This window comes from Anomalospiza imberbis, chromosome 4, assembly GCF_031753505.1.
Source record: "Anomalospiza imberbis isolate Cuckoo-Finch-1a 21T00152 chromosome 4, ASM3175350v1, whole genome shotgun sequence".
In the NCBI taxonomy this organism is placed as follows: domain Eukaryota; kingdom Metazoa; phylum Chordata; class Aves; order Passeriformes; family Viduidae; genus Anomalospiza; species Anomalospiza imberbis.
In genome coordinates, this window is record NC_089684.1 from 1846171 (window position 1) to 1860704 (window position 14534).

The 14534-nt window shown below is 39.1% G+C and overlaps 1 protein-coding gene across 7 annotated transcripts in view; it reads right to left on the minus strand.

Annotated features, from left to right (window-relative positions):
- Window positions 1-14534, minus strand: part of DLC1 (DLC1 Rho GTPase activating protein) — a 215074-nt gene that overhangs the window by 18991 nt on the left and 181549 nt on the right. For all 7 annotated transcript variants that reach the window (XM_068186801.1, XM_068186800.1, XM_068186802.1 and 4 more), the window contains 2 exons: window positions 6337-6408; window positions 3177-3258 (listed from right to left, as the gene is read on the minus strand). In XM_068186801.1, the coding sequence (XP_068042902.1) occupies window positions 3177-3258; window positions 6337-6408 (154 nt within the window). The remainder of the gene's footprint in view (window positions 1-3176; window positions 3259-6336; window positions 6409-14534) is intronic.

A 14534-nucleotide genomic window follows, 5' to 3' on the forward strand; every position in this document is an offset into this window, starting at 1 on the left:
CTCACCCCATGCACCCAAATAAAGTAGTAGCAATGCAGAATACTGGATTTATGTATTTTAAATTATGATTTTGAATGTGAGGAACTGTGTGTTCTAGCTTTAAAGTCTCAAATATTTTGTTGATGGACTTAAATTCCTAATTCTGCTTACAGAGCAAAGTCCAGCTCCATTATACTTGTAACTAACTGTCACACAAGGGCCTTCTTGTCTCAGTGGACAGCCTCTACTTTAGCACCTGGGGTTTGTCTGCATGTTCTTCTGCAAAGGAGGTCAGCTCTCCACAGACCAAATGATACAAACAGTGAATATATTACAACCAATTTCTTGGATGAGAAGTCCTGATGATAAAAGATTTAAGAAACCTCTTACATATATAGTGAAACAGATTCCTAGCCATGCATAAGGAGATTTAAAAGGATTTCCATCATGGCTTGCTATGTATTTTGTACTTAGCAACAACCTCTAGGATAAGCATGTTTCAGTAGTTAGTTTCATCAGCACATGATGCATCCAGTTATCCACTGGAGATAAATTCCCAGTCATTAATTTAACAAGGTTTTATGAAACCAAGGCCAGCACTGGTTTGCAGTCACTAAAGAAAGCATCCAAGAAAATTAAAATAGGGTCATCACTTACATTTTTAACCCTGCATTTCATGGTAAGATCACTAAATGATCATTTCTTAAATTCTTTCTTAATATGGCACTCTTTCTGAGTGCCATATGCTATCTCTGCAGTTCAAGTTTCAACTCACTTTTCACTTGAAAATTTTCCTTAAAAAACTTACTGAGGTACAATAAAGTTAACTTAATTTTCCCACGTACACTAATAAGATCATTAAATAATAATTAAGAATACTGTTCAGATGTAAGCTATCATTTAAAATGCTTCAAACTTAAAAAAGAAATCCCTGCCACTGTGATTTCTACAGTCTTTTTAAAACAATTATTTCACATACAGTTATAAGAACAAGGTAATTAGAACTTCTGGGAAACACTGGCTGTTACAGAGAAAAGCAGATTCTCAGCACAGACCTCTTACTATTTTGTTACCATCCACTGTGTAAAGTGTTCACTTAGCTCTGTGCTGAAAGTGCAAATAACTCCCAAAGTATTCTGATTTTCAGTCAAGAAACAGCCATAGACTTACAGTTGTGAAACTGTTCAAAGCCTTTACTGAGTAAACCCCTTTACTGTTTACACACTGACTGTGGCATGAGTCAAAATAAACCCAGACTGCAGGCAGAAAGGCAACATTCCAAACCGTGTTTCTCCACAGTTTTTAATGAGCGTTGCAAAATTAAGCACGGAGGTGTGGAAAAAAATGGAAAGGTGGAAATGTTGTGATAATGTACTGCTTTTGGCTAACACACACAATAAAAGGCCAAATTCAGACATCTGAGATGGTTAACTGAAGTACTTCAATTTTATTTTGAGGTGGGATCTGAATGATTCTGGAGATACTTCAGTGTCAGTTTAAAAGTTATTTTGTAAAAGATAAATCCGATGCATAAGCCACAGGCTTCAGAATTGATACAGTTCAACCTTTAAAGTCTTTGTCTCACAGAGATATGGAGCACACGTTGCTATTTTCATCAGTGAAAAGCCATCCACTGTGTTTTTTCCCCTGTGTAATTAATTAATCCCAGGTTAAAAGTATTCTTGGAGGAAAGCACCAAAGCAAACTATGCTGGCCTGACTGTATTTTGTTTTCCTGGCGAGGGAAGACCATGCTTCTGGAATCAGCATTTATTTGCACTGCTGTACTTTCTGTTCAATGACTTCACAAGGTCCAGAGCACACAAATAAGCAGACCAACGCATTGTATTTAAATATCGATGGAATGGATGTTCCACATTTGAGTAAGGCCCACCTTGCATGAATTTAACATTAATGAGATTTTTCCCCTCCTAATGACTGGACAACAAATCTGTTTTCTTAGTTTGAAAATCCTGTAAATATTTCTGAAGAACTTTAAATTCCAGTCCCTCTCTTTCCCTTCCAAGATGGCATTAGAACGCTATAAACTTAAAGCTGTTCTTAAAAGGGTTTTGTAATTCATTAGAATTACTGACATTTAGAGTTGCACACACCATGCATGCAGTATCCAAAAGCATTCATTTTGCAGGCAGTTTGGAAAGCTGCCACACTGAAGGACAAAGCCATAAAACTGCACTTATTTCTAGGTAAGAGGAGATACGAGATGTTAAAGCTTTTTTTCTTTTGCCATTTAAGATTGTGGACTCGCACTAGAGGAGGTAACTGATGGATGGATTAATGTTAGATGATGTCAGATGGGGCCACTGTGATTGCTTTTATGACCAAACTGGTAAAGCTGAGGCTGTAGTTCTGTAAAAAACACCCTGCCACACACCAGCAATTCTTGCTCCCTCTTTCTCTCTACCTCTCCATTCTCCTCCTCCTGCAGCTGGCTGTGGGGTCCTGCCCCATTCTTCACACCTACTGTGAACTTCATGATGGTTTTTCACTGATTTAATTTACTAACCCAGAAAAGGACTATCGAGACCCTTTCTGTGGGGTGAGCCAGTTGAACTGGTTTGTGGAAGGAACCCATAAACAACAAAGATGAGTTAACGTGAGCATGTGGCTGAGGGCAGACCTGTCTTTGGAGCAGTGATAAACGGATAGATTCCCTTACATTATCCCTTTCAGCCATACCCACGTTACAGGGCGATGCACTGAGGCCAGCATGAGGGTTTGTATACAGAGCACTTTGTTTATACACACAGCATTCTGTTTGTAGACACAGCTGTCCACCGAGGTAAGAAAGGAGAGTGATGGAGTGCACCAGCATTGTTTTGCTGATGCTACTTCCAAAACCCAGTTCCTGAGTGGGAATTGGTGCCGCAGTTGTACGTGCAGAGGGCTATAGCCAGCACAGTTCTGTTTTCACATGCCTTACTTGGGAATCAGGAAAGAAAGCAAACAAAGAGAATAATAAAAAATATGCCTATGAAATCCCTTTCACAAAGATTCCTGCCACTCTCCTCCCAACTTTCTTTTAAATAAGATCCCCAAAATTACTTAACCCAATAAAGTATTTTAATGAAAACCCCATACTTTTGTGTGCTTTTTTGTAGTGCTTTTCCCAGGTACTTTCTATTACATAGGAAGGGTTTTGTTTCAAAATGCAGTGTGATTTTTTTATTCACCTACCTGCATAACGCCTCAATAGCATCTCTGTCCAGAAAGTCATGCTCTCGCTTGACAAGAGCAATGTCAATTGGAAAAAGGAGATCTGCAAGAAAAGGAACGGATCAAAAATCAAAGTGACGCTCATTCCAGTGATGCGTTATTTCAAACAACCAGCTGCCTGCAGCTCAGCCCATCAAGATGCCAGTGACTGGTGCTTAGGTAAACACATGCTATCACCTCAAATGCCAGAGGTGCTTCCTTTTCATCTACAAATTTTTGACATGCAGCCTTGATAACTGAGAGTTCATACACGGAATAGAGGAAAAATTATTAAAGCAGAGGTGAAACAATGGGAGTTGGAAAAAGGCAAATGCAAGCTTCCCTACCAGACATCCAAAGTGTAAACTAATTCACACTAGCTTTATTTAAAATAGATACGCAATCTCCATCAAAATACTAATATCTCACATTAAGGAAAAAAGGCCAGTAAATGCCAAAACTCCGTGAAAGAATGAAAAAAAAAAAAGCCTTGAATCTCCTTAGCTGTTAATCAAGCTATTTAAGTTTGACACTGTTTCATTAATGAGATATGGCTTGAAACGAAAGCAAGCCAAGCTGCGTGGAGGCCATACTACCTCCTTTCCTTAGGAGATTATTTAGGTAAACAAATGGGAGAGTGAGGGGGAGGAAACAATGTTGGCAGAGAGCTGAAAATTTACTACAGCTCTGAAGAAGCAAACACATATATATCATTTACTGTACCCCACAGATTCCTGACTGTCATACAGGTCCTGATCTGGCATTCCTTGCACAGCTAAGACTCCCACCCAAAGCTGCTGGTTCTTCAGAGCATCCAGAAATACAAGGTCAATCTATGAGCAGACTGATGCAGTTGCACACAATTTTTCTAATCCAAGGAACTATCTACTAATTTTTTAATTTCTATAGACTGGGAAGAATGAATTGAAATGAGGAGGAGAATTAAGACTGATAGTAATTTCTAGAAAGGTACTTTCTCTACTAACAGAAAATGAACTCTATGAATTTTATGAAATTCATTCATTTTCTATAACAACAGAAATGAATTCTATGTCCTTATTTTCACAGCATCATAGAATGGTTTGGGTTGGAAGGACTTTAAAGTTCATCCATTTCCAAGGCCCCTGCTATGGATAGGGACACCTTCCACTAGACCAGGCTTCTCAAAGACCCATCCAACCTGGCCTGGAATGCTTTCAGAGACAGGGTATCCACAGCTTCCACAACTGCCTCAGGGATACAAATGATGACATATTCTGCAAAATGCTAGAAATTCTGTATTTTCTACAGAAAACTGCAGTTTTAGCAAAGCAAATGGCAAAGGTTCACTGATTAATCTCCCATATTAAATGTACACTGCGTGGGAACCCACCATATAGGCAACTTCTCAGAACTCTTGTACTACACCCAATTGATTCAGAGGTCTCCCTTTCACTGTTTTAAGTAGAAAGTACAAGTAGAGAAGGTGAGCACATCCAACCCATATTTTTCAGCAGTGCTGATGTAAGTTTTTCCACTGGGAAAGCCATATCTTTAAATGTCCACAAGAAAACAGTGTGAGAACTTAAGTGAGAGAGGTGACTTGAAAGAAGCGGATAGTCTGCATAAGATCCTTTTTTTTAATGCTTAATCTATGCTATTGCTGGCTTTGTTGTTGCTGCTGTCAGGGGGACTTGCAAAGGACAATGGTATTTGTTTTTCAGCAAGGACAGCTGTCCTTTCAATGGGTATGACTGGCCTTGCTCTCACTGCTTCTCTCTCACCTCTGTGGTCCTTTTGATGTTAGGCAGGACATGCTGTTACAATAGAAACTTCATGTAAGTTTAGAATCTCTAGGTAGGGCAGTGGTCCTACACAGGTAGGACATGTTTTCTGAATGCAAGTAATTTAGTTTGGGGATTTATGTCTCAGCATTATAAGAAACCCACAAGCCCACATATTCAGCTGAGAGTTTTCTCTCAGCTGTAACAAAGACTGGAACTACAGTTCCAGCTCCACATCCCAAGAAAATCTTGGCATCTCCATTAGCACAGAAAAAAAAAAGAAGGAAAGAAAATAAGAAAAAAAAAATAAAAGGAAATTTAATTTCTGAACAGGCAAAGAAAAGTTTTGCCAAGTGCAGCTCTTGAAAGTGCTATTATCATCTCATATTGCAAATGCAGCTGCAAATCAAAGCTAAACAAGATCATTTTTCAAGAAGGTCAGCTCAGAATTTGCTGTAATTTTCAGCAGTTATTCACTGTAATAATGAACTTTCTATGCTCGTTCTTACAAGCAGCAGCTGGAGTTTGCTTCGTAAAAATGAAGAGCCAGTTAAGAGTGCATAATAATTTCACTCCAGTGAAAGTAATTTTAAGTGGTGTGGGGGCAAATTCTGAGCAATAATATAGACATATAAAAAGCATGTCACACTTTTAAACAAACTTCTATAGGCTACTCTGCATCAGTGTAAGAACTGTAAGCCAAACCTGCAGGTTTCCAGTAGGTTGAAGAGGTAATGAAGAAAACAGTTCTCATTAAGCAAAACTTTGTAAAAGCAGACACACAAAATGAATGCATCCCTGAGAAGGACAAGTGACTGCAGGAGGCAGCCACTCCTCTGAGAAGCAGCTGCACAACAACAGCTTGTGTGCTCTTTTTCCCTTCACAGTATGCCTACGTCTCACTACAGCCCAGACCATTCTGAATAAACACACAGGACTTGGGAATCATGAGGCACACAGATGTAGCCATGCATATGCAGAATTTCCAACTACTGTTCCATTAGGAGAGCTGGCCAGTGGAGCTGTACACAGCTTTTGTACTTCTCCAAGACTCGGCTTGTGGCAGTGGCTGACTATGTTCCCTTCTGTTTTAATCAGAGGGAACATACCACAGCAGTAACCTTTACATTTGTGCTACGATGCTGTTTCGAAGATTCAGACTAAAACAGAAACCTGAAACGAATTCAAAACTCCAGTGTGCTTCAGAGTCTCATTGTGTTTGGTATATCTCTGTGTGGTGGGTAGCAGAGAGCAGCCCACTCCCTTAAATTCACCTTATGTACTGGAACTTCGGTGGTGCCCCTGAATCTCTTTTACTGGTGAATATTACATCTCCTTGTCCAAAAGTTGCTGGGGGAGGACTGAGTTCAGGTGCCTACCTTCATAAAGCTGCGCATACTGTGGGAACCCAGCAGCCCGCAGCCAGTCACAAGCTTCCTTGGCCTCGATTTCTGAAAGAGGACAGAAACAAATCACCCTCAGATTTGTGATCTGAAGAGATAAAACTTCCTCTCCACCAATTCTACTATCCCCAGTAGTAGAATTAAAATAAGCACAAAGGTTTCCAGAAACTTTGAACTGAGACACACATTTGCTTATCCCAGTTTGCTTTTCTTCTCACCATCAAACATATCTTAAATTCTGGAAAGTCACTAACGCTCAGCTGCTATTTATCAACAGCTCATCATTTTAACAGTAAGAGAAGCAGGCACTAATGAAAACTGCAGCAGTTATGGATTGTCCTGTACAGTATTTGTTAGCACTAGAAAAAATAATCTGCAATCAACGTGAGCAGCGCTTGTTCAGCAAATCTTATGGTCCTCTTGGCACAACTACTTTGTCTTGACAGAAATTCCTTGCAGAGCTCGCATTACTGTGCACTTTAACACCTTGTAGATAGTACTGACAGACTCAAGTCCAAGAACAACCGACACACTGTACTGCAGCTCACTCAAGCACATATTTACTACCCAACAAGAACCTAGTTTCATTGAAAGTCTACGAGGTATTTATGAGTTACTTGGTGTATTACAGGAAGGTTTCCCTCACACTGCCCAAAACAGCATGCCACAGAATGAAATTATTCACACACATATATGTTACACAGAAAGAAAGGAATATTAGTCTATGGATAAATCACATATAAATTCATCTGCTACTTAATACAAGCAGAGATAAAGAACACGTTATCCTATTAGCTCAAACTAAGAAAACATAAAAGGTACCTAGGGTATTCTCCAAGTGTTGAAGAAAAGGATTGGGCTAATTATGGTCTTCAAAAAATTCAATAAAGTGCTACAGGGAATTTAGCTCCCTCCTTAGAACTGATCAAACAAACAATGAGAAATCAGAAAGAATTAAAGTTTGTCTGGCTTTCATTATATTCACCGTTCCTGATGGACCAGGAAACAAAAGCTTCATTATGCACAACTCAGTACACAATTTTGCCACCTACTTGGAGAGGATACTATGGCTACCTGCTGCAGAAGCGATGCACAAAGGGGCCCCCTCAGAATTGCTCCAAATACAGGTTACTGCATACATGGCATTGAAAAGCCAAACACAGTGTAAGTAAAATATCCCAAGATTTTGTCGCGCTATGAAATATTCCCAGTGGGATATAGTACACAAAATTGGACAAAATGGCAGGCACATTTTAGTGTCTCAAAAATGATGGCCACCCCCCTCTCACTTTCCAAATTGCTACAATAGTGTTAAAATATTTGTGCTTTGCTAGACTACTTTGCTAAGAAACATATCCAAACCAAAGGGTTAAGGTGAGCCAAAACACAACATTCCAGATAAATAAACATCTCAAAATCCACTCCTGTTGAAGTCAGGACAAGCAGGCATTTATGCAACTTGTGTTTGCTTCACCTTTGGGTTATGGGACCACATGAGAACAAGCACGTACAGTCATATTGACTTAGCTACTGATTAAGAAAAGGCATTCTTCAATTCCAATTGCAAACTATTACAAAGTTTTGCTTAAAGTAGGATTTGAATTTCAGTATGCTAAGGAAATATGTGGGAAATTTAATAAAGAAGAAAAAAATTTGAAACTTGTACAGCTAAAGCAAGAACAAACAAGATGATAGATGAATACTTCAGGAACAATTAAAGTAGCAAAGCAAAAAAAAAAAATCTGCAACTAATTTTTAAGAGTACTTAAAATAAAATGCAGTATCTTATAGGTCACATTCTGCAGAAGTGCTTGGATTGAATGAGAATTTTGCTTGATTTAAAACCAGGAAAAAATGATCCCAGATAACAAGCATTTGGCAAAAAATGCTGCAATGCTTTTGGCAAAAGATGCTTACAGTGCAATTGAAAAAAGTGTCAGATTCCTTACTACTACAGGCACTCTTCAATGTGTTTAAATATTTGTTCACAGGTCCTTTACTGAGCAGCCCAGGTGTATGACCTGTAAATTATTTCTAGAGCTAGAAAATTATGAATATGCATTCACTGGACTTTTTTCACCATTCTCTACAGAGGCTTTGTGTATCTTTTCTGCAAATGTATATGCCAGTTATGTTAAAGTTACATTTTATGGGCATCCAGCTGTCACGTGCTTTTGGAATTTTCAGAGCATATTTGCTTTCAAAATACCTTTGTGAATCCCCCAAGAAGTTTAGGCAATGAAACGCCTGAGTTTTTCCTATCTGTCCACAAGAATTGCAGAGAACAATAAACACAAGTGCACCTGTCCACCCTGGTTAGGCTGTGTAAATGCCTAGAGTTGGGTACAAGACAGTGCTGAGTGTTTAAAAGCCACATTTGACCCATTTTCATGGGGCAAGTTGCAAGTCCTGGAAGGGCAAAGGGTTGCAAGTCCTGGTGCAAGCCCTTGAAAGGGTGGAGGGTTTGGAGCTCTATCCTGAACAAGGGGCCAGGGCTCTCTTCATCTCATCTCCACACACACAAAGCATGGTTAAGAGAGGAACCTGATGGGTGCTGGTGACAGAGTACCCACCTGTCCTAAAAGAGTGGCTCCTTTTGTTCAACTCAGGTTGGCCAAGCTCAGGATTCCTCCCAGACTGTACTCCTATGTGGTGTGACCAGACAAAAGGGAAAGGAAATTTTTGAACCCAACTTCCCTATCTGAACCTTGCTGGCTACTGAGGAGCCAGAGTATGAACAAAACTGTGTATGTGTGTGAAATTCAGGCAGATCAAAATATAGTCAGAGGGAGAATCCAGCCCGAGGTACACTGAATAAGCTGCACAGAAAGCCGAGTATGCCGAACAAGCTTTCTCACAATAAGAGATACAAATTTAAACAGCTGAGAGCTTGTCTAGGTAAAAAGTTCATTACTGCAGCTTAACTGGAATCTGTGTTTGAGAATAATACACACTGGTTAAACCTGAAGTTCTGGCCAAATCATTTAAACTACGCTAGAGGAAGAAGCTCATTCCTACAGTTTCCAAATTCCAGCTCAGCAGCACTAGCCCTGGGACTACTGGTTTGCTAGCTGCCAGTTTCATATCCAAGTGGACATGAGAATATTTATGTGCAAGTCCTTGTCTTCCTGATCAATGGCAATCAAGATAGTAAGAGACAAAAGTAAGAAGAACAGGTCTTTCAAAATCAGATTTTCCAACTACTTCTAAAAACATTTAGAAGGGACAGAGCATTCAATAGCCTTTGTTCAGTATCCCAGGGGACATAGGTTACAGATAATTATCTGAGCTAGGAACTCACTGTCAAGCACAGCATTTGCTGTGCTGATAGCCACAGGGAGGAGAGGAAACTTGCAGAGGAACTCTACACTACTTTCCAACCTATTTTAGGAAAGTTCTACTTCAGCCACAATTTGCAAAGCAATTTCTGATGAAGACCTGGCAGCTGAACTGGTAAGTGGCTGCAGGCAAAGGACCGGTCTCACTCCCTCCTTCCCATTCCATCCCTGCAGTGCCACTTCCTTTCTGAATCAAACATCCTTGCCAGTTAAAACCTTTACAATAAACTACCATTCAGTATACATTCCAAGCAAGAAATGTATGTGCAGCTTTTCAGACGTGCATCCTGTGCCCTCCCCCAGCAGCAGGAGGTTCTTGTACAAAACATTGTTGGCAAGAAAGAAATTGTGCTATTATTTCCAAATGTCCTGATTAAAAAAAAAAAAAAAAAAAACAAACCAAAAAACCCAAAAAACCCAAAAAACCTCTTAGAAACTAAAACAAAACAAATTTTAAAAACCCCACTCAAATCCCCCAAAACTCCAAAAAGTACAATGAAGTCTTTATTCTTGGTGTCGTGTAAGCAAACAACAGGCAAATGTGTTAAGGAGGAAACAGGAAATTTTTATTGGAAACAGCTTTATTTGTTAGTCTGTTTTACAAAGCAGTCCTCCATGCTCAATCAAGGGTAGGAGTTCCTTTTGTGTATGGTTGGGAACCATTAGTCCTTATTTACCCACTTCCAGAGGGATTAGAACTCAATCCTTCTCCAGAGTAGTAAATGAAAATGGGAAAGTCTAACTTCCTTTTTTGTTAAACTTTGGTTAATCTTGGTTCCTGGCCTTGTAAGTTTGCAAGTTTAGACTTTCAGAGTAAAAATATCTCAATTAACACCTGGATTGAAACTGCAGTTGCAGAAGGGAGAACTGTAAGATGTCTGTAGTCTTTTGTTTAATGATACCTTCTCTCCCATAGAAAAGAAAATCCACACAGTGATGCTGCAGTAACATTCTTTCAGAAAAAAATCATCATAGCAGTCCAGTTAAGACAGCAACAACATTTACTTTCATTCTTCTTTTTTGCTTCCATGAAATAACAGGCAGTTTAAACACCAGCTCTTTCAGGGTCTTCAGGACAAGGTGCAAAGCAGATGTATCTTTGTACAGTCATGCATTGACTCAATTTTCACCTAAGTGCTAAACATCTTATGAACAGTTTTTCCAAGCAGATGGTTTCCTCTTGCCTCAACTCAGACACCTTTACAATCATATTAGCACCTCCACACATCAGTTCTACTCATCTCACCTTTTGGCTCTGTTAAGAGAGCAGCTTGTAAAAATCTGTTGTGAGACTGGTAAAATCAGCACTGTCAAAATCAAATTTAAGAAAAAAATGGGCTTCACTTCTGAAGGTTCACTTCAATGTCGTACGTAACAACTGAGTTTTTTTGAGCTTCTTAATTGCATATTGGTCTTAATTATTAATTAAGTTATTCTAGTTGACTCACTAGAGTTAAGTTATTCTCTATTTGACTTTTCTTTCAGAAGAGGGGAAAAAAACCCCAAACCTGTAGAAACTGAATACAAAATCATCTTCCTGAATTAGCTTGCAGGAGAGACTCTCCCATACAGCGCAGAGAATGATTCCAGATTTTCATGAAAGCTGGAAATGAACACACTATGTCCTTACTTTAATGTCTAAAAGTCCATACACTATCTGCATGTTTGCTAAGGCACAGAGAAGCACATGGAGCACACAGAGCACAAAAAGTTCTTCCCCATCCAGGACTGATGGTCCAGTTTAATGGCTGCAAAAGGCTGGCACAATCTTTTTCTGTCTACATCAGAAATTGCCTCTCCCTACACCACATGTCTCTCTGAAACTTGTGGTGCTTTGCAAAATTTTTGTTCAACTCTAAAGCACTGTCCTGAGCTATTAAGAAACTTGAGATCATTCAGGATCGTACTTTTTAAGACCAGCTGTGGTATATGTGAGAAATACTCTTCTTTGGACAGAATTCCACTGCCCAAGCACAAGCAATCATTTTTCCTAGCGCTTGAATTGCATCCCTGACATGTGAATTGTGGTCCCAACATTAGACCTGATCACACTATCCATCCACTTAGTCTATGGATACATGAACGCAGATGTGAAATCTGAGACAAACCGGGGAAATAAATGCACTGTGGCAGCTGTCTACAAATGAGCAGTCCAGGCATTGAAAATGATAAATCAGCTCTGTGTAATGTCATATGCCTGCAGCCCTTTAAAGTTGGGACAGTATGACTGACTTCCTAAGAGTAAGCCTGTTATGTGTCCAGGGCCTCAGATGGTTTTCACTTTGAAGATATGAGACTGTTGCTTGAAAATAATTAAATTCCTTCTCATAAGCCTGTTTTTTCTCAAACTTGTATCGTTTAATATTCCTTAGGCAGTATCATTAATTTAGTGCTCCACACCTTTCAAGAAAGCAGCACATAGCAAGGACTAAAGAAAGCAAAAATATAATTAGTGAAGAACAGCATTTTATAAAGATAATGCACTCAAACACAAACTTGGGAAGTTTGTCAATAAACGTTCAACCACTAAAAACTACAGCATTCTGAAAATCCCATTAAAAGCTCTTGCCAAATTTCTAACACACTTGGAATTTCTTCTATTTCTAAGAGAACAATCTAATCTTATACAACTGCTCTAGAATACCAGTGTGACACACTCAGTTCATGTAGGATGCATTTCTAGAAGAAGCAGTGAGATCAAGAGAATATAAAGCATGGCTTTTGAACTGAGTATGCGCTTGCAGGTTTTGAAGTGAAAACTAACAACCTTCCCAAGAGAGTAACTTTTCTCCTTTCACCTTTAAAGTGCAAGTTACATTTCGCACTTGCAGCTGCCTTTTGTGATGTGCTCCTGTATTTCACTGTGCTTCAATTTACTTTCTACAGTCTAACTATACATGCTGTGACCTCCACTTACTGCTGCCTGCTTCAGCAATCCATTTGAGCCAGTATGGATGCATGTGCAATTTTAAGAAAATACCTCTTATCAAAAACTTTCAGAGGGATGGGGAGAGGGGGACTCACAAATTCTTAAGACAAATCATATGTGGCACCAAATACATATACTGCTTTCTAGTCATAAAACCCCTAGAAACAATGATGAAAGTTACTCAGATATTCCACAACCATGTGATGACGACTAAAAAAATACTCTGTGTTGTGTCCTGCTGGCTTTGGGACTGACTGGCTTTTTCAAGTTACAGAGCCTTGAAGCAAGACAGTAACTATGCAGTTGATGTTATGTATAAACCACAGGACACTGGGAGAAGAAACAGAGTATGTTTGGAATTTGAGTGGGAACAGATGAAGAAGTTAGGAAACAGATGTTTAAGATCATATATTGATGTTTTCTCTGAAAAAAAAAAAAAGCAGGAAGCTTGAACACCCTTTTTTTTTTTTTTTGTCAGCAGAACTTTTGAAAAAAGCAAATGGCTTACTTCCACTGGTAGGATTTCAGTTTGTTTATTTCCTTATTGATAAAAGGTAAATAAAAATAAAAATTTAAAAAAAAAGTGACTGGTTTCCAAAATATCTACAGAGGTGTATGTACCTTCCCTCCTTCTCAACTATACCAAATTACAGAATATAGTACTTTTAATTGCTCACTAATACCCTTGTTAGCACAGCAAGCACAATACTGCTTTTGTGGACCAAAACCTAATCATTAAACTTGAATCTCTTTTTCACAGTCTTTAGCATATCAAAATCACTTCTTAACTTTTACGGCTCACAACATAAAAAGAGAAACAACATTTGTCGAAAATATTTCAAACATTTAGATATTGAGCCAACACTTGTTAAAATCAATGGGAGCCTCTGTAAATTTCAGAGGACTTAACTAGGACTTTCCCAGTGTGGATCCGTGGGTCTCTGAAACCCAACAAAACTTTTGCAGGAATAAATGGGGTCAGTTTCACTATTTTTAGCATGGGGAGAAACCCAGGTTCTCATCAGAGCACAAGAAAGGACACTGCCTGATGGCAGGTCAGAGAGGGCACAACCACCACCCCCAGAGCATGCCCTGGCTGGCAAGAGGTCCTTCTCTCTGTCAAGAGGACCAAGCACAACTGATTAGCTCTGAAAAGCACCAAATCAACATAATTTCAGAATCTAATAAAGGGCTACTGAAATAAAGGATATTCCCCATGTGTCTGTCAAACCCTTTCCCGATACACTCTGTAACAGACTGCAATTACTGCTTATTTTCACACCATTAAATATGCTTCTAGCTGCCCAAGGTTAGCTGCATTACTTCCTAACTCGTTGAAGACTTCGGGAAAGCATGTTCTAAGACACAAAAGAATCATCACAAATTCTGGTTTACACTGCAAGCTAATATTTTATTCCTAAATAAGCTTTCGTTTTGTTTTGTTGATGTTTTGGGGTGTTTTTTGCATTTTGAGCATATACAGGAGAATTGGAAAGAAATTTAGAAACCAATGTGATCTGAAGATAAAAACTAACTTTGTTTAATCAGAAAACTATAGCTTAATGTGGCAGTTATCATGTCATATAAGAACTCTTTTTATAGGTTAAAGATGGTCTTCTCCCATCTTGTTTTTAAGAAGGTTCACAGACGAAGAGGAACAACATGTCAAGTGACTTAAAAAACCCTCAAGAAATAATTAGGCACGTGGGTTATTTATCTGGCCTGCTTAACACAGGGTGGTCTTGGAGGAGGATTATTTGGGGCAGAGAAAGCAGTTAGTCAAATCCTCTGATGGAGGTCATGTTGACAGATTCCAGAGAGAGAACCAAATCCTCCTCCAAAGAGTGGGAAATAGAAGATGACTTTAACCGTCTTTCAGAAATTACTTGGTCAGCATGACCTTTGAG